The 27,956-nt window shown below is 37.7% G+C and overlaps 1 protein-coding gene across 4 annotated transcripts; it reads right to left on the minus strand.

Annotated features, from left to right (window-relative positions):
* EXTL2 (exostosin like glycosyltransferase 2) lies at positions 1-27,956 on the minus strand. 4 transcript variants are annotated; one of them, XM_072644144.1, is made up of 5 exons: positions 27,711-27,956; positions 24,273-24,345; positions 7,382-7,809; positions 6,650-6,717; positions 1-2,004 (listed from the first exon to the last, which is right to left on the minus strand). In XM_072644144.1, the coding sequence occupies exons 2-5, from the start codon at positions 24,278-24,280 to the stop codon at positions 1,513-1,515; spliced, it is 996 nt and encodes a 331-aa protein (XP_072500245.1). In that variant the 5' UTR covers positions 24,281-24,345; positions 27,711-27,956; the 3' UTR covers positions 1-1,512. The 4 variants fall into 4 exon arrangements, with proteins under 4 accessions (XP_072500245.1, XP_072500244.1, XP_072500246.1 ...); XM_072644143.1 differs by having other exon boundaries at positions 6,650-6,720; XM_072644145.1 differs by lacking the exon at positions 24,273-24,345 and having other exon boundaries at positions 6,650-6,720; positions 27,711-27,926.

Genomic DNA, 27,956 nt, shown 5'->3' on the forward strand with positions numbered 1-27,956 from the left:
TGCAGAGACCAGTATGGTTGGGCCATCGGCCATGAGTGTTTTAATATTATTTATCACAGAGAGGCAATCAGAAAAATCCATTTACATCACTCCAGCAAAACAAAGCTTCAGACAAAGGTTAGCTTCACATTGACATATCCTTTGCCACTGCTAACAAACAAGGGTGAAGCACGAGACATCTGTGTGGAAGACAAATATTATAATACAGAGAATGTACCAAAAGGGGCCAATCTTGATAATGCAATAGCAAGTTGCTGCAAACTCGCTATATACATATCCTCTAGATTTATGATTCAGTTCCAATTCTTCTGTGACTTGCTTAATTGGAGTTTTCTTCAGAATGAAGACTGTCTTGTTGCCCTACAGAGAGAAGAAGAGACTAGGGATATATTAAACAGATTCAGAATTCAAGTGAAATGGACTTTGGGCAACAAATACACTGGGAACCCGGGAGATAACCAATTGCAATAAGATAGGGTTTGTTTTAACTTATTTATTAGACCTCTACAAGGGCATGTCTGCCAGCCCCTAACAACAATAATAACTCACATCTACAGAGCATTTTAAAGTTTACAAAGCGGTTTACATATATTATCTCATTAAATCCCTGTTTTAACATTCTTCTAAAACAGAACTGGTTTGTATGCATTTCTTTAATGACGATGCAAACCTGATGCAAAGCATACAAGTGAATGAGTGTACATTCTTAAGGTCAGATTTAGCGACAAAATGCACAACCTGAATCTCGATACGTCTTGAGACTTTCAGCTGCTTATAAGTCAACATGGCTGCATTTTCTGTGCTCCATGCAGTAGATGTTTGGAAAAATGAAGTTAGCAACCAGACATTCTTTAGCTACAAGACCAACCACCAAGTCATGAGAGACCCAGCAGTGATAATCAAAGCAAGGGTGATTACAGCCACATCCTGGCCTGCAGAATAAGTCTAGACAGAGCGGTTGCGTTGGCCAGCAGAGGACTCAGCATCTGCCTTCAGATTTCCTCCCTTTGTATGAAATGTGAGGTTAATATGCTTTCTTTCCTCTGTGGTTTTCCCAGCCATAATACAGAACTTCTTCTTTTTCATGAACCCAGCTGGCATTTGGGGCTTGAGATGAAAGCAAGCAGCCTTAAATGAGAAAGCTGAGAGAAATGTCTCATGGGTTTCAGACGCTGGAGATAGCTTGCTATAGTCCTTAAGGCAAATGCCAGGAGTCAGAAAAGAAGGAAAACAGTCTCAAAATGTAAACAGTTATGTCACAAACCAAGGAAGTTATGCACCTGGATAAAAATCCCTTAACAAGAGGCCTACCCTGGCAACAATACCAGCAACGTCTGTATTTCTGAAGCAAGGAAGGACTTCCCAACCTACTGCCACTACACATCCTGTACCAGAGTAGGGACTACCTTGAACTTCAGAGGGGATAACAGTCCATAATGTTGCTATAAAAACTTATCTGAGAAGCTACCCAAACATCCAAACAGTTTGAGGACTATTATTTATTTATTTACTTTACATTTTGCTTTTGTGGTTGGCATAGTATGGAAAACCAAACTGGGAAATCATGATGTTGGAATATTTTAATGGCATGCTGTCATAGATCTTCACAAGCTTATTTATACAATAAGACCTCTGCAGGAAGTGATCTGCCCGGTGCCACATTCCGGAATAACCACTGCTGGTCTCTTTTTCTAAATTGCCCATTTCCACAGGCTTGACAAACACCCCTGAAGTCTTCCCAATGTGTTTAGCGACCATAAAATTCATGGCGATGTCATCACAATTTTGGGTCTCATCTATCAGAGCGTGGACAGCCGCTGGTTGTTTCTGAAACTGCTCGAGGTATTTGCGGTTGAAGAACGATGCTCCAATCAGCACCATGGAGTACTGGTCCCCATTTCCAAATCCTGGTATTTGCAGCTCAAATCCACCATAACTATAGACACCTGAAGCAGTGGGGACGTGCTTTCTAGGGACAAATCCTACAATCTGATCAGGAAATTGCTGTGAGGAAGGGAAAAGTAACACAGTTAGTGCAGAAGCAATTTAGAACAGACATGCTGAAGTCAGTGTGATTTGCCAGAGGGAATTAAGCTGGAACATCACCTTTATTCTATTCCTGACATCATTCGTTCTCACTTCCTGTCTAATTCTGGACAAGTAGCTTCATTTCTGTCTGCTAGGTTCACTCTGCAGGTCAGATTCTACTGCAACACAAATGTCTTGTACAAGGAAGCCTCTTCAGATGGCCCACTTAATGCAAGCACTACTCATGTGATACCACAAAAGTCTGGTTCAACAGAAGACTGTAGACATTCCCTTGGAGTTTGCTAAAAAGGCAATTAACCCTGTACTATAAAATGGGGCTGTAGTCATGTGCCATCTACTTAGAAGTATATAATGAATGGGTATAATGGATATGATATATAGTGGAAGGACAGAATGAAGCTCGATGAGGTAACTTTAAAATGTTTTGAGATTATAAGAAAAAATATAAAATTATCAAAACTTTAGCATGGTTTCATGACATTGTCTCAGTTTTGGTCTCCATATTCTTGACTTTTAGAAATCAATCAATCAATCAAAAAGCATTTATTAAGGGTCTACTATGTCACAGAAACTATGCTAGGCACTGGGGGATACAAAGACAAATATGAAATCATTCCTCCCCTCAGGGAGTTTATATTCTATTGGAGGTGACAACTTGGACATATAGATGTATTTGTGAAATGGGCCCTAAATAGGGAAAAGGTGATTCTGTGGGTGTGGCACTAACAATTGGGGTGGGGGATAAGTCAGCACAGGCCTCATGTAGAAAGTAGCATTTGAACTGAGACTTGAAGATAGTAGGTATTCTAAGAGGTGAGGAGGGACTGTATGAGATAGCCAGTGCAAAGGTGTGAAGATAGAAAAGGGAGTACCATGGATGAGGAACAGTAAGAAGACAGTTTGTCTGGACTATAGAGTGTGTGAAGAGGAAAGGTGGACCTGTAGATGGGGACCAGATTATGAAGGCCAAGGCCTTGATTTCACTTTGGCAACATCTCTCAAACATGCCCTCTTCTCTCCTCCGACACTGAGACCACTTTAGTGCAGCCTCTTGTCACCCACAGCCTGAACTAGTGCAATAGCAAGACTCTGCCTGTCTCCAGTCTCTTCCTACTCTAAGTCATCCTCCTTTCAGCCACTACAGTTATTTTTAAATGCAGGTCCAATCATGTCAACCTTCCTTCTCAATAAACTCCAATGGCTCCCTGTTGCCTCCAGGAACAAATACAAAATGCTCTGTTTGGCATTTGAAATCCTTTATAACCTAGCCCTTTTCTACCTTTCCAGGCCTCTTATACCTCACTCTCCCACATGTATTCTTTGATCCAGTGACACTGGCTTCCTGGCTGCTCCGGGAAGAAGACTTCTTATCTCTTGGCTCTGGGCATTTTCTCTGGCTGTCCTTCATTCCTGGAATGCTTTCCCTCCTTCTCTCTGACTAATGACCTCCCCTTTAAGTCCCAACTAAAATCCTAACTTCTATAGGAAGCCTTTCCTAATCCCTCTTAATTTCAGTGCTTTCTCTCTCTTAATTATTTCCTATTTATCCTGATAGCTTACTTTGTGTATGTTTTTTGGCATGTTGTAGATTATAAGCTCCTTGAGGGCAAGGACTGTCTTTTGCCTCCTTTTGAATCCCCAGTACTTAGTGTAGGGCCTGGCATATAGCAGGCACTTAAATGTTTTTTGAATGAAGGAAAGAAGGAAGAAATGGCTTTAAAAGTTTCTTTTTGGACTTCTCTTGGTTTGTGTGTTTCTTTTCTCTGAATATTGGAAAATATAAAAACCTTTATGGAAAGTAGACAGGTTGCTAAAGTATTCTAGAAAACCAAGATGATTATGGCAGTTGGCATTAAGAAGTAGCGTAGTTACAGTGGAAAGAGTCCAGGACTTACCACGAGGAGAGGCATAGGTTAGAATCCTAATGATGACACTCACTGTGACACTAATGATGACAAGGCAAGTTTTCTCACTTGGAAAATAGAGATAACAATATTTGCATTCACTACTTCATAGATTTGTTATGGGAAAGTACTTTTAAACCTTACAGTGCTCTGTCTGTTTACTACCATGAAAATAAAATGTGAATCAACGATGAGAGGAAGTTAGATGAAGGTCAGAAAAGAGAAAAACAAATGCCGGGTTCGAGGGCTATGGCAGTCCACTGAAGACTAGTTTTTTCTGGTAGAAACAGAAAAAGAAAAGTTGAAAGGGGATCTGGGGGCAATCTGAAACTCCTATACCAATGAACTAGAACCTGGCCTCAGTAGATTTATAAATAAAGATGAAGATACTGTTTGATTGCCTGACATGCCCCAGTGTGTGACCACTATTATGAACTGCAGTGCTTGGACTGTCTCGTGCTCTCTGGTGCTGTGAGCTCATTGGGATGGTGCCCTTTGTTTCAAACAGTAATCTCTTCTTAGACCTTTGGCTTTTGTGTGCTCTGTAAAAACAAGCCCTGAAATATTGCTGATGTGGCACCAAGACCTAGCTGCTGATTAGAGGTAAGCTTTTGGCCCAGCATCTTCTGGCCCCTTTCATTAGACGGGATGTGAAAACTGAAGCTGTGAGAAAACGCTGATTGTTGCGAACTGTGGCCACCTATCATAAATGAATATTTGATGAGGTGAAAATGTCTTAAGCAGCAAACTCAGAAGAGTTACTATAGTCAAAATCGTTGTGCTTCTTTATTAGGAATCCCAGCATTTAAATGCCTTGTGCTACTTCTAAAGCCCATGGATTCAGGGTCAGTTTTGATTTCAGATGAATGGGTAAATTCTAGAAAGATTCAAGTAGAAGTCAGCTGTTGTGAATGCATATTCAACGAGAGGACAACAATCCTATTATACGGCATATGAGTGTGTGTGTCTGTGTGTGTACATGCACATGTACAATATCCAAGTTGTTATAACTGGGAATTAGGAAAAAAGAAGCTGAAAAGGGGATTCTATGAGATCTTCCTTGAAATTCAACTTAAGTTCTTTGGCAGTGGTGACAACTAGCACCTCTAGGGAAAGTTCTTCATAATCCTCTGATATCTACCCTCATCAAGTAGGCACTGATATATAGGAAGGAAGAAACAAACCAGTGTTTGGGGTTAGATTTGAACTTATGTCTTTGTGACTCCAGGCTCAGAGTTTATCCATTGTGCCACCCAGTTGGCTCTGATTCTGTTATATACCTGGTAGTATGTTTGATGCCACTGATTTAAACAGAGAGATCCACTAATCTATCTTCCCCTGGACTCTAACATACCTTTTTTGGGGGGGGTGGAGGGAGACAGTTGCGGTTAAGTGACTTGCCCAGGGTCATACAGCTAGTAAGTATCTGAGACTGAATTTGAACTCAGGTCTTCCTGACTCCAGGGTTGGTGCTCTATACATTGGGGCACCTAGCTTCTTGGCATATCTTAATCTTGGCATCTGAATTTCTTCACCTATAAATAAGTGTGCTAGAGATTACTGACCCCTTGCATATACTTTCTTATTCTCTCACTTCATAAATGTGAGTTTTATCTCCTCAACAAGAGGCTAAGTTACTGGAAAAAGTAGGCCTTTGGTCTGATACTTTGGTCTCACCCACAATGCTAAAAATGTTGTAGGCTGATTGATTTAATGCCAACATATTCTCTTTGCTTTATGACAGAGGTCAAACCTCACCACAACAAAAATCATTGTTACCCAAAATCACTATATAAGAACAACAAAATTCCATAGTTCCAGACAAGGACCCATTTATTTTGGATACAACAAAGTTCTATTATGGCTAAAAGCTCTGGCTAGTCTCTGAGTTTATTGCAATGGGATCTGCCCAAAATGTATAGAAAAAAGGAAGAACAGAGAAAGAATTCGTAAAATCCTTTCTATTTCTATAGAATTTTTAAAGTTTATGAAGTGGTTTCCTCATGATAATAATCCTTATTGATGAGTTGACCAACTGAGAAAATCCAATTATTATTATTTTTTATAAATGAGGAAACCAAGTGTGAGAGAAGTGGTCAAAAATTAAAGAAAAAATAATCCCCTTTAGTCTTTGATTTTTCCTTTTTGCTAAAGAAAAAGAAAAAAGTCTGAGGGGAGGGGAGGAAGTAGCTTTTACTGCTCTCCATTCACCTGTTTTCTTCTCCTTTCCTTCCAAACCTATCCCCAAAAGGCAGTTAGTTACATTATGTAATTAGAGTGCTGGATCTGGGGGCAGAGGACTTGGATTCAAATCTTCTTTCTACCTATGTGACCTTGGCCAAGTCACTTATCCTCTCTGAACATCAGTGTGCTCACCTATAAAACGAGAGGATTGGGCTAGATGCCTTTGAAGGACTTTTCTGACTTAAAATCTATGACATTACAACTTTAAATCACTAGATTTTGCCATTTCCTCACAATCATCTCAAGTATTTTTTAGGTCTTCCTCTGCAGCACACAATAATACCTTTCCATATCAAAATAGGTCTGAGATCTAGTTTGATCCTGTTTGACTTCAGACAAGTGTTTCTATTTATCTAACAAGTTCTTCCATGTTTTGAGAGATCCAATCATAGTCTATTTTTTATTAAATGGGGCTTTATAAGATACCTTTATGAAGCAAGAGCCAACATTACCTGCCAAACTGAGAAGGCAAAAACGAGGTCATGAGCGCTAATTAACATGTCATCATCCACCATTAAAACTGCTGAAAAGAAAAGACATGAAACCATTTGAATCCAACAGCTTAGAAACGAAACTCCAAAAATTAGCAAAAATATAAAGGCAAGAGGATTTACTCATGCAGCTCTCCTCTCTTGCAATCATTTAACTGAAAAAAATTGGCAATAGTGGCAGGGCCCTATTAGCACCTGTATTCCTCAGGAGAATTGTCAGTAGGAAAAAAAAAAGTTGCTAATTGAACCATAATTGATTTTTTGTAATGGATCAAAACCCAAAACGATTATTTTGTAAGCTAAGGAAATGACAAATAACACAAATAATTTTAAGAGAAATTTTGTCTCACAAAATGTCCCTAAAAACAAAAAGTGCTATTTGGAGGGGTTGACAATAGTGGCAAGAAATGTTAAACATGGCAAAAGAAAATTTAAGTATTTGTGGATACACAATAATATACTTGTAGAGTAAATTGTATTTCCCCCCATACTATCAGTTTCTATGATAGTATTATGTGGTTCTTTCCCTAACCCTGAAAAATTTCTAGGTATCAGGAAAATGAGTCCTTATTCTTTACAAAGCACTCCCCAGTGAGTCAATTCACCACCTTTAAAGACAACTCAAACAGGTGAGAAGGCTGAAGACCCAAGCATTGCTCTGTTAGCAATACTGAGAACACAGATGCTCCTTACCTTTGGTTTCCAGTTCCAGGAAGGTCTGGAGTCTATTTCTCATTCTGTTCACAGTCTGTATTTTGAAAATCACAGGGACAGGATGAGGCCCAAGGGCATTCCACAAGTCCTCTGGCACCTTCTCCCCAATGTTGTTCCAGACAACAATCACTTTGTGCAGATGAGGCACCGCCTGGTAATGATTTAACAGCCTCAGCAACAGATCTGTTCTGTTGTAGGTCTGCATGACGAGAGTAAAGGAATCCAAGGCCGACTGGCTCTGGGGTTTTGCATCTCTGCGGGAAGTGGGCATTTTATCGTCTTTTATGTTAGGAAGCAAGGTAGTCAAGGCACCTGCCACCAGCAGTAACACAAGGATGATGATGGAAGAGAACCGGAGTAATCGGATTCCCATCACCCTCCCAGGAAGTTTGCAGATGTGGTAACACCTGTAATGGAAATTGATGTAAAAAGGAAAGATATTCACCTTAGTCATCTCTAGATTTCATTTCATTTTTTGTAGCGAAGAGGGTCTATTCAGATGATTCCAGCTAAAAACAAAAACCACTTGAAATTGCATAAAAAGTTGGTGACTGGATTTTTTTCCTCCTGAAGGTTGCTTGCTTAGCTCAAACTCACCAAGCAGTTATTAATTCTTCCCTTCACTGGAGCTGGAATTGAATTAGTCTAAGAAAGATAAACTTGCAATTTATTGCAGGCAGAAGATCTTGGGCACAGTAGTAAGGAAAAATGAGGCATTATTTTTCTGTTGTGACTGTTACTCATTTGCCTCAATTTGTTACTAAAAATTCTCACCTCTCTGTACGTGTGATAGGGATTTTGTTCACCTCATTTCAGTTAAAGTCATTTTATTTTTAAGTCTCTTTATCTGCTCACTCCCTACTAGATGATGATTTTCTCTAAATTTTTAAAAAAATAAAAAACTTTCTATCCCTATCCCATTTTATACTATAGTGCTAGACTGATGTTTCTTTAAGGGCACAGGGTTTGTAATTATCTTTGTCATAAGCTTCTTTATATTACTTCTATTACTTCATATTATTATTTTGCAATATGACTTTGTCTGTGTACATGTTGAATCTTCCCCCTCCCCTAGAACTTTAGTTCCTTGAAGGCAAAGGCTATTTTATTTTTGTCTTGGTATTACTGGGACCTAGCACAGGGCCTTGCTATATAGTGGGAACTTTATCAGTATTTTAAAAATTGAACTTTACCAGCTTCTCCAAGTTATTCAGTCACTCCTCCATCTTGTGTGCAATTGATTACCAAATGCAATACTATAAAATACTTACAACTAGAAAAGTATACATTAGGATATACTAGACACAATACCAGTACTTCAAGAGAAGAGGTGTATGGTATAGATCATCGTAATACCTTCTAATCCTCTGTGATTTTAATTGGCAACTTCCCATTGATCCTCCATAACTGGTCCATCTAATTTCTAGAGTTGTTTCCCTTTGTATTTGGACATATAGATACTGGTGCAACGCTTGGGCTGTCCATCTGTTATTCTTCCTTGTATCTACCAACTCTTTTCCAATCATACATCTTTTCCAAGGAAACGTCCCTTTTCCAATCATACATCACTTTGAGATCTTTAACAAATTTCTGGTGCTCAAATGAGTATAGAAATATGCTACTGTGTTATGCCCATCTCTCTCTCTCTCTCTCTCTCTGTCTCTCTCTCTCTGTCTCTCTCTCTCTCTCTCTACTATTCTTTGGAATCCCTTGAAATTTTGATTCTCTGCTGTATGTAATGCTCCATGTTTCACAGCCTAAGAGCATCAATACAAGAATAATGATGCTAAAATTTTGCTTTTGTATGATGTTGAAAGCATAATTTTATATATATATATATATAAAAGCATAATTATGTAATTTCTTAAATGTGATCCATCCTACTTAAATGTGATCCATTTTCTTCTTCAATGATGGATCCAATTACTCGTCCATCTACAATGCATGTGCATGTGAAGCGGAGTATAATGAAGTTAGCAAAGAAGGTTGAAACTAGGATGTAAAATCCTTTAAACACCAAATAAACAAGTAGTTTGTATTTGATCTAGAGTCAAGAGGGAGCCATTTGGGTATACTGAGTATGGGAGTGATGTAACTCTAGACTTGATACTAGAAGTACTTCCTCTCCATTGTGGTAAGATCTTAAGGTGAGCTTCTCCCTTGATGTGTCCTGCTTCTTTCCCCAGCAGGATATTCCCCAGCAAGGGTCACCTCTTGTCATCTCCCAGGTCCTCTGTCTACATTCCACAGGGGGATGTGGGGTGTCCTATTATCTAAGATTTCCCTGTGCCCAGCAAGCCTTTTCTCCCCTGAACTGGGTTTTAAGAGTTGACTAGAACGCATCTTTTACGCTCACTGTATTGGACACATTTTAAGGTGTTTGACTCGGATGTCAAAATTGCTAGTTGCAGGTCTGATTACAACTGAGCTTTCCTAAACTTATTTCATATTATTTTTGGCATATGGAAAAACCACACCCCACTAGCCTGTTTAGGAGCATTTTATTGACTGAAACAACAGTTTTCTATGTATAACGCAGCCTCTTAACTTGGGGCCTGTGAACTTTTAAAAATAATTTCATAACTGTATTTCAACATAATTGTTTTCTTTTGTAATCCTATGTATTTATTTTATGCATTTATAAATATAATTCTGACAAGGGGTCCATAGGCTTCACCAGATTGCTCAAGGAATTCATCATATACAAAAATAGAAGGTTAAGAACCTCTAATCTTAACATTATAATTAGAGATAAAAGAGGTGTCTTTGTGAAAGAAAGAATCTCAAAATTTCAGAGTAGAGAGGGACCTCATTGACCAGTTGTCAAACTCATACTTGAAAAAAAAAATAGAGTAGGAAGAGTACTGGCACTGAAATCACAGGACTTGAGTTTAAATCCTACCTCTGACATCTACTTCCTGTTAGACCTTGGGCAAGTCACTCCATTTTCCTGGGCCTCAGTTTCCTCATCTGTGAAATCAGGAGTTGGGGGGTGGAATAGACGACTTGTGAGCTCCCTCATTTTTTTTGATATATGTTCCTGTGATGCTAGGAATACACCCAAGTATGGGCCATCCAACCTATGTATGCCTGAAGAAACTCACTACATCCAACAGGCAGACCATTCCATTATTGGACAATCATAAAAAAGTTCCTTGCAACTTCTCCCTACTGCTTCTAGGTCTACCCTGTGGGGAAAAACAAAATAAATGTATTTCCTCTTTCACATGACAGCCCTTCAAATGGTTGAAGAAAGTCATCATTGTTTACTCTATCCTAACTTCTCACAACCTTCTCCTCTCTGACCTCAATATCTCCATTTCCTTCAATCAATTCATCTATGGCAAAAAAGAGATTGTTGGGGAAGGAGGTGTGCAATTTAGTTAAGTGAAGCAAAGAAAAACTTCTCCTTTCCCCTTAGTCACAGTTCCCATAGAAAGAATTAGCATTAGTCAAGATGTGTTCTTTTTTTCCAAAGTCAAGTATTATACAAGCAATATGCCTGCAAATTAATCTTCCCAGTTAAGGTTGCCTTTTCTGACCTTCTAAGCTTTTTTTTTAGTTGAATCAAATGATTTTTTTTTTTCAATCCAAGTTCCTTCTCATTTGGGGCCAGGAATAATATACCAATTAAATGCTTCATGGAGTAACCTTGGCTGAAGAATGATTAGTTTTCAAGGGCAGCTCAGCTGAGACTTTAGAAAATACTCACCTTTTACATACCTTCTGCCTCAGACCTTTAACTTGTGTTTTTTATATAAACAATTCATGTTGTTAATGTTCTCAATCAAGAGGGAAACTGCTGCCAGGATTGAGGGGCTTGAAAAATTCCCTGTAATTTAGAATCAAAAGCAAGTCCCCTACAACATATATTTTAACTCTGAAAAAAAAAGTCTGGGTCTAGACTTTTCTAGCAGAGAATTATTTCTGGTATTTCCTCCACAAAACATCCTGATTAGGATCTTTATGTCTGTCCTTGGCAGAACAGGAGAAAATAGTGTCTTATACAACTTATATGGAGAAACTATCCTTTTTTGAAGCAGAAATTAATAAATTACCCATTGGCAATTCTGGTCAAGAAAAACAATAAAAGCTACTTGATATTGTAATTTTAATATTTCAATAGTCTATTACACATATTAAAAAAGACAAACCAAAACCTAGAACCTGTCCCAATCACACGTAATACCTTTAACAGTGCCTGCTTGACTCTTCTCAGGAACAAGCTTTTCTACCCCCTCACAGAAGTTCCCAGATCTGAATACTTTTACATTACCTATTCAACACGTATCATAAAGGGGTATATTTAAAACAAGGGTTCTTGACCTGGGATTCCTGAACTTTTTTTAATGTTTTGATGATTGTATTTAAATATAATTGATTTCCTTTGTAACCCTTTTGTATATTCCTAGTGCCATAGCCATGGAAATGACTTCATCTATTTTGTATTTTATCTTTTCTGTACATATGGTTTCTTCCCAGTAGAATATAAATTCCTTGAGGGCAGGGACTTACTTCTATATTTGTATTTTAGTCTGGCACAGTAACTGTTATATAATGAGCATTTAACAAATGCCAGTTGAATGGAATATGACTGCACAACACAGCTTCTCACCAAGTTTAGTTTTCCTAGTAGCACTGTGCTCAATAAAGTCCTTGCTTTGTATAGCTTTTCTATAATTAGCCATTGAATCTGCAGACTACAAAGTTTTTTAATTTTTGCTACCATCATATTATTGAATGAATACTTCGGTGGAGCCAGAATCACTGCAGGGTGGGCATTCCTTCCATCGGTGTAGCTCACACCCCCTCCATACCTCATTTTATGTGATTATTATCCATTTTTTTCCCCACAAAGAATCTATTCATGGTGCTAGAGACAGCCTCATGGTAATTTTAATATTTTGTCAATACCAGTTGAACTCTCAAGCTATCCATCTCTTCTCCCTCACTATTTGCTTCATGACTGGCCTACTTCTGTCTTTCCTTGATAACTTTTAGGCCACTCTTCAGTTACAAATTATCCCTAATCAAATGTTGCAGCCCATCTATGAGCACTACACGTATCTCCAATGGAGTCTGAGATGCGGCTTTTCCGTGATTTGCAGCTACATAGTATCACTGGGAGACTCTTACTTTTAAGATGGGGTTCAGCAGGAGTGAGCAGACTGTGATTACTGACAACATGGTGCACTTTCCAAAATGCATTTTAGTCTGATATTCTCCTTATATAATCCAAATTATCATCCCTTTGCAGTGCCTATGAAATACATGTGTGTATGTATGTTTATATATATGTGTCTGTACAAAACATAAACATACACAATGAAATAATCCTAGGGGATGAATAATAATCTGAGCATTGCTTTTAATTTCCCCATCTGTATGTGTAGAAATGACTTTGCATCTCATATTCATTTTTCTACTGTTTTTCTAAATATAAATTATTCGTATGTAATAGGAACTAGACCTGTGATTTCACTGATTTAGGGAATTTCCTCATGAAGAAACATACTCTACCAATACAGGCTGGAACCTTCTGTACAACTTAAAGTTTTAGAGAGTTGTCCAGAGCACTGTGGGGTTAAATGACTTGTACAAGGTCACACAGTTAATACGGGTTAGAGTCAGAACATGAACCCAACTCTCCCTGCCTCTCAGGTCAGTTCTTTATCTAACATGCCACTAGCAGTGATACGGCCCTTTTAAGATTTGCAAAGCTCTTCACATTAGTACCTCATTTGATCCTTACAACAAGCCTACAAGTTAGGTATTATTGCTAATTCCATTTTAGAGATGGAGGCTGATAAAGGTAAGGGACTTGCCCAAGGTCACACAGCCAGTAAATGTCTAGGGCAGGATTCAAACTCACCTTGCTGTTTTTAAATCAAAGATTCTTAAAGTCATGGAGCTATTTGGCGGTCTGGGGAAGCCTATGGACCACTTCTGCAAATAATGCCTGTTAATGCATAAAATACAATGCCATGCAATACTGGCACTAGCAAATGGAAAGGATCAGGGCAGGTTTCTTATAGGTTGTGATGAGATTCTATGGACTCGAGGTGAGGAAGAAGCACATTCTAGGCATGGGAGATAGCCAGTGCAAATGCATGGAATTGGGAAATGGAGTACTGCTTACATAGACAGCAAGCAAGCTGGTGAGGCTAGAATGTGCATGAAATGAATGAATGCATGAAAATGAGTCATCTGCAGGAAAGGTAGGCTGGAGCCAGATTATGGAAGTCTTTCAAAGGCAAATAGAGGAGACTGCATTTTATTCTAGAAGGAAGAGAGACACATCGGAATTTCTTGAGTAGGAGAGCAACCTAGCCAGACCTGTGCTTGAAGAATATCCTTGAAGAATTTGGTAGCTGTGAGGCAGATGAATTGGAGAGGGGAGAGTTTCAGGAAGCAATTACCATGGTCCAGATAAGATGTGACAAGGGTCTAAAATAAGGTGATAGCTATGTGAGTGGAGAATAAGGGATGGATACAAGATATGCAGTAGAAGAAGAATCTATTGTACCATTGGCTATGAGGGTCACAGGAGAATAAAGAATTGATGAGGCCTCAAGTTGTGAACCTGGGTAACTGGGAAGCTGGCAGTGTTCTCTCAATGTAAATAGGGAAATCAGGAAGGGGAAAGGGCACTGAGAGAAAAATCATGAGTTCTGTTTTGGACATGTCAAGTTTGAGATGGCTAACTGAAGAAGTCTGTTTGGGAACATGTAAATAGAGAAGAGGGCCTAGGAGAGACCCCCAGAGAATATCCAATCACAGGACATGGGACAAGGATGCTAAACCAGCAAAACAGACTGACAAAGAACAGTCAGATAGGAAACAGGTAGAACTAGGAAAGCAGTATTATAGGTACCTAGAGATGAAAGACTATCCAGGAGGAGGGGGTGGTCAATGGTACCACATGCTGTGGAAAAGTAAAACATAAAGGGAAAAAAAAAAAAAAGGATTTGATGAAGGAGAGATTGTTGGTGACCTTGAAGAAAGGCTTTTCAGCTGAGAAATTGTACCTCCATTAGACACAGAGACAATGGAGCCTACAGAGTGGATCCATGACTGTTAAGAACAACTTGAGAGTTGTCTAGATTTCACAATGTATCATACTAGCTTTCTGATCTTTGGAGAAAGAAAAATTCTGTCACTCACTTTGTGGCTTTAAGCTTTGATTTGAAGGCATAAGAATGACCATAGCTGATATGATCTGCCTCTTATCTGGACAGGATAGATTGGGAAAAAACCAGAACATGGTACATAAATGCAGCAATCTCTTGTTAGGCACTGCCTTCCTCTCCATCCATCAATATCTATCTTCTTAATTTTCACTCATAGTCTATCTTCTCATTTATCCTTTCCTTACTGGCATTTTCTCCCACCCACAAGTCATTTAATATACTAAACATAATGATAAAAAGCATAGTAAAATAAGTAGCACCTGGGGGAAAATGTACTCTTTCTCTCTCCTTAAAACTGCGGAATATACATATTTGGTGGATATATCACAGTGGGAATTTGTTTGCAGATATAATTTCAATTAGATCATGGGTTAGCAACCTGCTTAATTCACATTAAGCAGATGTCAATAATATATATATGTATGTATTTATATGCATATATATTTTGATAACTGTATTACAACATAACTGTTTTCTTTGAAATCTGGTATATTCTATTTTTTGCACTTTAAAAAATTATTTTGAGAAAGAGTCCAGAGGCTTCCCCAGAATTCTAAAGAGCTCTAGGATACAAAGAGATTTACGATAAGATTATCATTTATGATGAGATCTTTTCCAACTTTCAGTTTTACGTTTCTGTGAGGCCTGTCATTTGAAAAACAAAAACAAAGACAACATTTCATGATTTATTTTTGATTTATTTATCACTGCATTAGAATATATGATCCCAGGGCAAAGAATCACATGTATTGGTCTGAGTTTATTTTTGTATACTGCTTCCTCAGTCCCTTGTTTATTCTGATGCTTAATAAGTCTTATTTGATAATTATGATGATTCATGGTATTCAGGTAACTTTTGGATTATCCAGCTGTAGTAAAGCAATGAAAATATTAACCATGACTCCCAAACTGTACTTTATATTCTCTTCTTTAATAATTCACTATTCCTCAATATGGATAGATTTTGTAGGTATGACAAAAAGAAAACTATTAACTGACAATTTCAGTGAAGTACCTAACCAATGAAAAGATTATGTCAGGGTTTTTTGAATAGCTGTGGATTGAAGAAATGTGTGGAGGCCTGGTATCAGGGATCATTTAGCACTCCCTGAAATGGGGATAAGAGGATGAAAGATTGGAAATAGTATGAACTTTTCCACTTTTTCAAATCCCCTAAACTTATATGCTTTTTAACAGGACACATAAAACTTTGTTACCTCCAAAGAACTAATATGCAGTCTAACTACATTGCCAACATAAGCTCTACAAGAACACTAATACATGTCACAGGAATCCTCTTCCTCCTCCTCCTCCTCCTCATCATTGTATTGATGTAATGCTTTAAGGTTTAGAAAGAACTTTACAAAATTATCTTATTCGATCTTCACAACAACCCTAGAAAGCAGATGATGATATTCCCATCTCCATTTTATAAATGAGGAAACTGAGGCAGATAGAAGTTAAGTGATTGACCCAGGGTCACAAAGCTAGTAAGTGAATCAGGATCTGAACTCAGACCTTTTTGACTCCAGGTCCAGAACTTTATCCCTAAAGCTACTTAACTGCCTAATATTTTAGATATAGCTAGGAAAGACAGAAATGAGTTTCAATGGATAGTAAACAAACTAAAAATTGTATTCAACCACCAACAGATGAGATTGAAAAGGAAAAGGGAATTCAATGTCATTTAAAGAAAAGCAATCTTTTTAATGCTGATGTGTACGTTACTATAAATGGTGACAGAATGATTACTATTCTGGTATATCACCAGAGGATTTGCATCAAATTGTCCAGACACAGTTGTCTCCTCTGTCTTCGCCAGTGGATGAATGAATCACAAAAAAATACACTGATAACACTTTCAGGTTTGGGAAAGCACTGTCCGCAGAATGACCCTTTCAGGCAGCTGATACAGAAATGGCCCTGCCACGAGGCCTGATTCTTAAGAGCCTGTAAAGACATCCCAACTAACATGAAGCCCACTTATTCCAATGTAGAATATAGAAATTTGGTTTCAGAACCTGAGTTTTCTTGATAGGAGGTTGAAAAGTGAGCCCTGCAAAGGGAGAATTAGAGGAGAGACAGAAAACTGGTATAATTGGAACACTTTTTTTTCATAACAGAATTTCAAAGCATTAGCTATTTCCCTCCCACCTCAGCACTGTATCATCTGCAGACTTGCTAAGTGTGCCATCATACATACTGCTATCCAAATTACAGACTAAAAAGTTCAATAGCAGAGATCCCTGGGGCCCCCACTATAATTTTCCTCCCTAACAGAACCAATTTGACTCCTCTTTGGATCAGGTCATTTCTGAAGTCATATTTCACTATCATCTAACCCCCACCTTTCTATCTTTTTGGTAAGAGCAGCAGGAGAAATTTGGCTTCACTACAATCTCATTTTATTTTATCTATAGTGTTCTCCAATCTGTCAGTTTCATAATTTTGTGAAAAAGCCCATGGTAGCAAAAAGCAAATGCATTTTTAATTCCAAGGTCACTGGGTCTGTAGAAAGGAACTTGGGTTGGTGTTCTGATTCTGCCACTTAGAAGCTGTGTTGGGCAAATTATTTAACTTTTCTGCACCCCAGTTTTCTCAGCTAAGAAACAACAAGGAACAATAATTAAGCATGCACTGCCTATATTCTAGATTTGTTGGGAGCAAAGTGATCTGTAGATGCTGAAACTCTGCATTTATAAGTTGTGATCATTATTTCCTTTGCAATGAGAATTGAGGATACTCTGGAATAAGGGATTCTTTGATCAGAATGTAACAAATTGCCAGCAAACCAGGATGCCAAGAGAAGATCAGAATAAATTTAAAAGCAACTTTAATGCAAACCGAGGCTCAACTTGAGACCAGAGAATACCCAAAGAATTTTCCCTAGAGAAAAAGCTATTTCATTGTCCCATTAGAGAAGAGGTTCTCCAAGGACAGATTTCAGGGGGAGCATAAACTCAGATGGGAAAAATTACATTTTTATTTTTTTGTAGATGTTGTCAGTTGATTTAGTTGTGATCCAACACTTTGTGACCCCACATTTGGGGTGTTCTCGGCAAAAATAGTGGAGCAGTTTGCCATATCCTTCTTCAGATTGTTTTACAGATGAGGAAACCGAGGTAAGCAGGTTTAAGTGACCTGCCCAGCATCACACAGTCAGTGTGTGAGGACTGATTTGAAGCCAGGAAGATGAGTGTTCCTGACTTCAGACCCAGTACTCCACCTATTGTACCACTTGGCTGCCCTATTTAATGAATCATTAAATACCTAGATAGTAGTCCTTTAGCCAGCAGAACCCTACCCTGAGCCACAGCCACAGCCATCAAGGCCAAGACTACATCTAGTTTCCTTACTTTCTCATAATCATAGATCAAAATATAATTTAACCCAAACTTTTGTGGTAGGCTCTTATCCCTCTTTAACAATCTGAGTCATGAGCACGCATCTGAATTATTCAAAACCAGGTCCCTTTTTTAAAAAAAAAATACAATCTGTGATTTCATTGGTATAGGGAATTACTCACAAAGAAATACCCTCTACTTCTGCAGATGGCACTGACCTGGAGTACACAGGAGGTTACTGACTTGCCCAGAGAGACACAGCCAGTAGGTATTGGAGGCAGGATTCAAACACAGTATACCTGACTTCAAGGCTGACTCTTTAGCTACCAGGATATGCTGGCTCTTATGTTTTCTATAGATATTGTTAAAAATAAAGAAATAAAATAGCAGGAGAGGCAGACAGGAAAATAGCAGACTTCAAACAAGAAAACGCAGGATGATAGGGCCTTTCAGTTATCTGTCCATGGCACAGATGACTTCAGGAATTTAGGTTATCTATGATCGTTCCTTCACTGATAAGGCTCAATTGTTAAGATGACTGAAGTGATTGGTCTACCTGGAAACGGAGCAGTTGGAAGTTATAAAGATATTGCCTCTGTGACAGTGACAATGATCACTTGGTAACTTCTGCCACCTTTTCCAAGCTGTGTTAGCTCCAAGGGCCTAACACTGTTGTCTTTCACCTCTTCTTCTGGGAAAAGAATAACTAACTGCTAAAAATGCAGGGAGGCTGAGCAATTCAGCATGGTACAATGGGAAGAACAAACTTAGTGTCAGAGGACTGGGGTTGGAACCCCATATCCATTACTCACAATCTACATCCCTGTGGGCAGGTCATATATAGCCCTTGTAGGTGACCTAATGTCAAAAATGATGGCACTGAACTAGATTACCTTCAAGGCACCTTCCAATTAAATATGTAAGCCTTAATTTTTTGCTCAGTATAACTTTTGCTTATAGAGCTGCTTATAGAGCTTTCTTGAGAAAGTGCCCTTCTTCTGCCCCTATCCCCCTGGAACAGAATACAACATCAGTATAAAATTCCAAATCAAGAAATGGTGGGAGGGGGGAAATGAGCGATACAACAACAACAAATAAGAACCTGACGATAAAAATCTGCTATAGTGACAGGGAAGTTCAAGACACAAACTCAGAAGACAACGAAGTCAAAACAGCTACAAGCAAAGCCTTAAAGAAAAATGAGATTTGGACACAAACCTGACAAAAATTTCTGGAAGAGCTTAAAAAAAAGACTTTCAAAATCAAATGAAATGGTGGGAGAAAAATTAGGCAAAGAAAGGAGACAAAGGAAGAAAATTCTGAAACAAAAATTAACAGTTTGGTAAAAGAAGCAAACACAAAAAAACCTGACAAAAATAACACCTTAAAAAAGCAAAATTGGCCAAATAAAAAAAAAAGGTACAAAAAAAGATACAAAAGCTCACTGAAGAAAATAATTTCTTAAAAATTAGCATAGGGCAAATGGGAGGTAATGACTTCATGAGACATCAAGAAACAATAAAACAATCATAAGAATGAAAAAAAAGAAAATTTGAAATATTCATCAGAAGAACTGACCTGGAAAATAGATTAAGGAGAGAAAATTTAAGAATAATTGGATTACTTGAAAGCCACAATCAAAGAAAGAGCCTAGACACCATATTTCAAGAACTTTACAAGGAAAACTGGCCAGGTATCCTTAAACTAAAAGACATAAAATAAAAATAGAAACAGAAAATAAAATAGAAATGGAAATAATCCACCCATCACCACCTGAAAGAAATCTCAAAATGAAAACTCCCAAGAATATTATAGCCAAATTCCTGAGCTTCCATATCAAAGAGAAAATATTTCAAGTTTCCAGAAAGAAATCATTTAAATATCATGAAGTTACAGTCAGAAACATACAAGATTTAGCAGCTACCATATTAAAGGAGTGAAGGACTTGGAATATGAGATTCTGGAAGGCAAAAGACCTGGGATTATAACCAAGAATAACCTGCCCAGCAAAGCAGTATAATCCTTCAAGGGAAAAATGGATATTTAATAAAATAGAGGACTTTCAAGCATTCCTGATGAAAAGACCAGAGTTGAATAGAAAATTTGTCTTTGAAATACAACAAGAAAGTAAATGTGAAAGAGAAATCATAAGAATTTTATCATTATTAAAGAATTAAGAAGGATTCTATATAGAAAGAGGATGTAGAAATCAGTCAATTATTGGGATAATGTAAAAATGAGAATGAGTCAATTATTGGGAAAATGTAAAAAAAAGTGAATAGGTGAGAGAGGTGCCCTGGGAGAAGGGGTAAGGGAGAGAAAGTATGGGGAAAATTATCTCAGATAATAGAGGCACAGATGGTAGAGATTTTACAACATGGGGGGAGTGGAGAAGTAGAGGGAGGGGCAATACTTGAACCTCATCCACATCTAAATTGATTCAAAGTGGGAAAATACATATATATATGTATATATACACACACACACATATATACATACATACTCAATTGATAATAGAAATATATGTTACCCAACAGGGAAATAGGAAGGGAAGGTGATATGATGGTATATTTACAGAACTCTAGAGAATCAATTAAAAAACTAGTTGAAACAATCAACAACTTGAACAAAGTTGTAGGATAATTATAATATAAACCCACATAAACCATAAAGCATTTCTATATAGGACTAACAAAACAGCAGGATGAGATGGAAAGAGGAATTCCACTTAAAATGATGACAGACATTATAAAATACTTGGTAGTCTACCTGCCAAGACAAATTCAGGGATTATGTGATTACAAAGTATTTTTCACACAAAGACACCTACACAATTGGAGAAATATTAAGTGTTCTCGGTAAGTCAGACAATTCTACCCAAGTTAATTTACTTATTCAGTGCCATACTAATCAAACTACCAAGGAATTATTTTATAGAGCTAGAAAAAATAACAAAAGGTCAAGAATATCAAGGGAAGCAATGAAAAAAAGTGTAAAGGAATGTGACCTAGCAGTTCCAGATTTTAAATTATATTTCAAGTCAGCAATCATCAGAACAATTTGGTACTGGCTAAGAAATAGAGGGGTGGATCAATGGAATAGATTAGGTACATAATAATACACGGTAGTAAATGACCATAGTAATCTAGTGTTTGTTAAACTCAAAGATGCAAGATTTTGGATTATGAACTCACCATTTGACAGAAATTGCTAGGAAAACTGGAAAGTTTGGCAGAAACTAGGCACAGATCAGCACCTCATATTGTACACCACAATAATGTCAAAATGGATAAATGATTTAGATTAACTGTGAAAGAAAGATTTAGCTATTCTGATCAAGATAATGACCCAAGACAATTCCAAAGGACCCATGATGGAAAATGCTATCCACCTTCAGAGAAAGACTTGATGAACTCTGAATGCATTGAAACCTACCTTTTTTATTTGCCCTCTTTTATTGTTTTATTTTGTTTGTTTTCTTTTGCAACATGGCTAATATGTAAATATGTTTTGCATGACTTCATATATATAGATATCAAATTATATTCTCAAGGAGAGGGAAAGAATGGGCATGAGAGCGAGAATTGAGAACTCAAAATTTAAAAAAACGATTGATAAAATATTTTTACATGTAATTGGGAAGTATTTAATAAAATAGATAATTTTTAAAAATAAACCACTGTGAAGTAGAGTTAATAATACCTATCTATTTCACAGGGTGGTTATGAAAATCAGGTCTGATGCTATATCAATCAATTAACAAAAAAAATTCACGATATAAATACAAATAAATACAAGACCATTTTGGGAGGAAGGCACTAGTTGAGGGGATCAGGAAAGGCTTTAGGCAAAAGGTAGGGCTTGAGCTGAGCCTTGAAGGAACTTCAAGGGATTCTGAGGCACGGGTGAGGAGGGAGCACATTCCAGGGATGGAGAACATCCAATGTAAAGGCACGAAGACAGGAGAGCGAGTATTGCTCATAAGGAAAACGAAGACAAATTTGCTTGGCCTGCAGTGCATGAAAATGTGTAAGAAAACTGGAATAGTAGATTGGAATAAGATTATGCGGGGCTTTAAATGCCAAACAGGGGAGTTTATATTGGATCCTAGGAAATAGGGAATCACTTATTTAGTAGGGGAGTGAAAGAGTCACTGAAAAAGCTTTCCATACGTGAAGGCAATGCTAATGATAATAATAACAGTTACATTTATGTGGCTAGGTGTGCAGTGGATAAAGTGCTGTGCCTGGAGTTAGGAAATCATTTTGTGAGTTCAAACCTGGCCTCACATACTCACTAGCTGTGTGACCCTAGGCAAGTCACTTAACCCTCCTTGTCTCAGTTTCCTCCTCTGGAGAAGAAAATGGCAAACTACTCTAGGATCATTTCCAAGAAAATCTCAAATGGAGTCAAAAAGAACTGGGCATGATTAAAATGACTGAAGAACAACAAAATATACCTTAGGCAAATTGCTTAACTCCTCTAATTGGTTTCTTCATCAGTAAAATGGGTATAATAATAACTATACTATTTCAAATCATTCTAGTAAGATGCAGATATATAGGTAGAGAAATAGGTAGAGACAGGCCGGCAGACAGACAGGAAGACAGGCAGGCAGACAGAGATAGCAGCGCTTTGATCTGTCTGGGGCATGTCACCTAAAATGTCTTCCATGAACCTGTCCCTGATTCCGAGCAATATTTCTCTCCAATGGGCCAAAGCATTACCACCACGACCACCACCACCTCCCCTCAAATTCCAATGGAGACAGTTCTGGACCCTGAGTTCAAGATCCCTAGGAATAGAAGTAACAAATAATCTTTCCAAATAATTTTCCTAATGCACATATCTGATGATATCATTCCTCTACTCAGCAAACTCTTGTGGCTCACTACTTATTCTAGAATCAAATATTATTTCATTTTAATTCATCTTTTTAAATATCTATTCTTTTTATAAGTTTAATGAAGTACACAATAATCAGTATAGTAGTCCATTATAAAAATTTACAAATAACATACCCATATCAAGAGGCATGCAAAGAAACTTTTTATTGAAAGAAATATATGATAACAAAAAGAAAAAGTTTAGTGACCACTGTTCTAGGACATGGAAAAAAGACCCTGGTTTCATGGAATGAACATTGGATTTATAGTCAGAGGACCTCAGCATGAATTCCAATGTGGGGATGCTATCAGCCCTCCAGCAAGTCACTTAATTTCTCTGGCCTTCCGTTTTCTCTCTGCAAAAGGAGAGGGATAAAGTGGATGACTTCTGAGGTTTCTTCCAGCTTCTCTAGAACTGTGATCCAATGAATGCTTAGATCAGATAAACCAGTAAAAATACCAGTTATATTTCTTCATAGTAATAACTCTATGATATACTGGGGTCTTACTTCATGTGGGTCAGTATCATGGGGTCTCTGGTTCATTCCTTTGCAGACCTAGTAATGGGTTCTCTCCTACCCCTCAACCTGCTCCTTACCCCTAAATAATCTGAAGAAACATTTGGTACTGTTTGACTGGAGCATCAAAATTGACAGTTATAGCCCTACATGGATAGTATGGTGTATGAAGGAGAAAAGTGTGATACAAAGCTAATGGAAAATTAGGGTCAGAGCATGGAAGGTCTTTAAATGACAGTCTGAGAGTAGACTTCTTGCACAGACAATGGGAGAGAGACAGCAGAGAGTGGTGCTGAAGATGTCTGGGCAGGGGAATGACATTCATTCATTTATTTAATGAATATTTACTGAAGAGTTTGCAACATTTATTAGGCAAGGTACTGTTTTGGATGTTCTGGAATACGAGGTTCAGAGGTGTGCTAGGCAGATTACTCTTACAGCAATAATTCATTGGAAAAGTTGGGGTAGGTTGAAGAGGCAGAATATCTGAGGCTGAGGGACTAATTAAGAGATGCTGGTTCAACAGAGATGTAATGAGAGCCTAAACCTAATTCACAGATGGAGGAGCTAAAGCCCAGTGTGAATAAGTGATTTCCCCAGAGTCACAAAAGCAGTGAAGAGCCAAAGTCACAATTCATGACTCCTGAGCTTGTGTCTGCGCTACTACTATTGGCTATAGCTTTTTCACAATCTTAAGGCTTTGTTTTAAATTGGTTGTTTGAGACATGATTTTATACTTCATGTACATATTTATCTTGTCTTATTCTACTAGAATGATTGTTTAATGGAATCAGACCTGAAAAGGACCTTGAGGAATATTCAGTCCAAGCCCTTGACTCTGAATAGAAATTTTATTTTCAAGAAATTAAAAATACTTTTGTCTAAAAGAACTCAACAAAAGTAACTTTCCAAATAAAAGTCCTAGGACTTACCTCATCATGGCAAGTATTTTTGACTTCTCCTTCCAGTCTTCTGTAATGGAGAGTAAAAGCTTGTCCTGGCACTCTTAAGGGAATGAAAATATTTTGTTGATCTTTAGTTCAGTCAGCAAGAAAAATGAAAAAACAATGTTGCTTAGACCTTTTCCGAGGGTTAAGTATTTATTTTTAGGAATTGGTTGTGTGAAGAGAACTCATAAAGATAAAAGTGATAACTCACATTTATAGAGGAGTTTTACCCTACAAGATAGGCCAGTACCAGTATTATGATCCTTAGTTTTCAGATGTAGACATAGATTAGGCTTAGAGGTAATAACTTCTCCAGAGTTGAATAACTAGTAACATACTTATAGGAAGTTTTTCATAGAAAACCAAAGCTAGGTAGCCAAGTACAGAACAAAAGACTTGGAGCCTGGAAGACTTGAATTCAAATACTGTTTCTAACATATGCAAGCTGTTACTTTGGACAAGTTATTTAACCTCTTCTCAGCCAGTTTCCTCAATTGTAAAATGGGAATAACACTAGTATTCCAAAGATTGTTGTGAGGATCAAAGGAGATAATATACATAAAGTGCTTTTCACACTTTTAAGTTCTATGTAAATGTTAGCTATTTTTTATTATTACCATTCTTCATGAAAAGATTAAAAAAAATCTTTTGGGAAATGCAGAAGAGAAATTTATTTCATGAATATAACTCTTTGAAATACTGACACATGGGACTAGATTTGGAGTCAGAAGAACTGGGTTTAAATCTTAGTTCTTTCACTTATTAGATGTGTGAATTTGGGCAAGTCAACTAACTTCTCTGGGCCTCAGTTTTGACATCAGTAAAATGAGGGAAATGAACTAGATTACCTCTAAGGTCTCTCCAAATTGTGTAACATGATCTCTGTGTAACATGACGCCAAAGCATGCCAGCCATTCAGAAAACCCTCTGGAATTTACCATTCTGTTATCTACATATGAGTTTAAACATCTGTGTCCACTAACCCTTCAAGGCAAACTTGTCTAATCTGTTTATCTCCCTTAGACCTAAGGAATTAGGGCTCTGGATGGAAAGAATCCCACACCTACTGTTTTATTGTTGTGTTTCTAGACAGTTCAACATTATTGCAAAGGACTGTGGGTAAACCAGACACTGTTAACTTAAAGTAATGTGTAGGAGAAATTTCTTCACCACAGAAAACCACGTTTTATTCAGAACAAAAGAAATGTAGATATGACTTGCCATTATTATTCATCTGTTAACATTTTATCTCTTTCTCAAAACATCCTAACAATCTGTTTCCCATCCTTCTCTCAGCAGCTGTTAAGATTTGGTGATTCCACTTTGTACAGCTAGCCTATCTTATCTACTCTGCACACCTCCATTAATCTCCCAACTTTACATACTTCCACTAAGACCTTTGATTTTTTTTTCTTTCAAAGCTTATAAAATTGTTAAGGCCACACAGTTGGATGAGAAGCTGTTCCACAGTATTCTTTTCTGTACTGAAAAGTTCTTTTCCTTATCGCTATAAGGAATAAAGCTATGTCTTAATTAAGCTGGAAATGACTGTGCTTTGGGTTAATTCTTCAGTGAAGCCTAGCCTAGTACATATAACACACAGCAAGCATTCGATAAATGTTAGCTTAATGTATGTTGTGTCCATGTGAACTGTTTTATCTAATAGTTACGTAGAGGTTTAATCTGCATCTTGTTATCCATCAAAGGATTATTAAGTCTACCAAAATGAAGCAGTTATAAAAACAGCAGGATTTTAAAACAGCTGCATCTAAAGCAGGCTTGCAGACAAATATTAAAGCTGAGTAGCATCTGATGACAGGCAACAATGCTCATGTTTCCTGCTGGCAAACAGTTTCATTTTCAAGATGACACTGTGGCTGCCTCTACTAATGTCCCTCTACTGGAAGGCTCTTAGCCTTGGCCATGTGGGTCTGTGAAGCATTCCCTCCCCCCTGCCACAGTCCCACTCTTCGTGCTTAGTCTAGTGCAGTTAATCAAAAGGCGTTTGGCCAATCTATGCCTTAAGATTTCCTGATAGAAATCTGTATGTAGAAATTTAGCTCTTAACATAAGGAATGGTACACAGCGGGTCGTAAATAAATGCATGTTGATATAAATAACAACAACCTGGATGCTTATAAACCTGAATATTCCTTGTTAAAATAAAGAAATTAATATTTTTTCTGTTATTAGACACATTTCCTAAGAAGCTGAGAGTATAAAAGGAGTTAAGTATTCTGACCTACATAAGCAGTCAAGAATTTGAACTCAAATGCTTGAAGACAGGTTTTGGATCTGTGATGTCAACAGCAATAAAGCTAGTAAGTCTTTTTGTTGTAAAATACACACACACACACACACACACACACACACACACACAATATCCTCCAAGATAAGGATCAGGGAAGAAGAACTAAGGAAGGCCCAGGGGTACCAAGAAAAATTTAATTGGTACTTCTTTGGGTAGCTAGGCTGAAAATATGTCTTGTAAACAAAATATCATGTTGACTACAGACTGCTTTTCGTGTTCTTTAAATAAATATGCAATGCACATATATAATAACTGTTACTTAAATTAGAAAGTGATGATGGAAAAAGAAGCATTTTCCCATCACAGAAATCTTTCTCTGCGTAAGATCCAAGACAGAAAGATGCTAACTTAGCATTGCTTTGTGATCCAAGAAGACTCATGAAAACAATATGGCAGAAATTAAGCTTTAATTCTTTTAGCTTGTTTCAAAACTGGAAGGCAGGCTTCTCCTTAAAGCCTACCGTTTCAGTTAGGGCTGGTGTGTTCTGGGCAACATAGCTGAAATACAGAGAATTTTATACTCAAAGTCTGATTGGACAAACATGGAAATGAAATGCACCTGACCTTGGTAAGATCATGAGAAAAAGAGAAAAATGAGTTGTTTAAATTTTTAAATTTCTACGCATTTTGTAACATACGCTCACAGTATATTGCCATGAAACAGGTTCTGAGAAGACCAGCTTATTTAAAATATTTGTCTATCACTTGTGCAGTGTAGTTTCCACCTAGGACTATTTTTCTAGAGCACTGCAGCAGAACAGAATACAGTCTCCTGTCATTTTACTGGGCTACCTCAACAATCCGAACGGTGATATTTAAAACACTTTTACCCTTTTAAATAAAAAAAAAATGAAAGTAAAAGGAGGTCGAGCAAAGTATTATTTTCGCCACTTGGTTGCAGGGACCTCATTTTCTCTTCAATGCAGTTACCTTTAAGAGAAGCATTTGAATTTCTTATCACCAAGTAAGAGCAATTATTTTTTCCCCCTTTAAATCACGAACATGCTACTCTTCTTCACCCCCTCCCCTCACGAATTCCATAAACAAGAGAGAAATATACACATGCTCTTGACAGACTATTTCGACGGGAGGGTACGGTGCTGCCTTCTTACCTGGAGAGTGCAGAGGATTTCAGCGCGGGCTAGCCGCTTTATTTTCCTGATGAAACGCGGGGATCAGTAAAGGCAATGGGGCTCCTGCTTCTGCCTTAATCGAATTTGCTCATTTTTGCAAGATTAAACAGCGTGCAGAAATAACGTCTTCTAGCCTGGATGGATATGGGGGGGAAGCAGCGCCCCGCAACGTGAGATATTCCTAAAGGAAACAGTGGCAATCTCTTTCCTTTCCTCGGAATACCA

The sequence above is a fragment of the Notamacropus eugenii genome, chromosome 2 (genome assembly GCF_028372415.1).
Source record: "Notamacropus eugenii isolate mMacEug1 chromosome 2, mMacEug1.pri_v2, whole genome shotgun sequence".
In the NCBI taxonomy this organism is placed as follows: Eukaryota; Metazoa; Chordata; class Mammalia; order Diprotodontia; family Macropodidae; genus Notamacropus; species Notamacropus eugenii.

Excerpts from the sequence above, each read along its gene's own strand:
- EXTL2 (XM_072644143.1), bottom strand. Across the intron at positions 6,721-7,381 it reads CCTGGAACTGGAAACCAAAG|CAGTTTTAATGGTGGATGAT; the intron begins GTAAGGAGCATC and ends TTTTCTTTTCAG. Across the intron at positions 2,005-6,649 it reads TTGCCTTCTCAGTTTGGCAG|CAATTTCCTGATCAGATTGT; the intron begins GTAATGTTGGCT and ends CCTTCCTCACAG.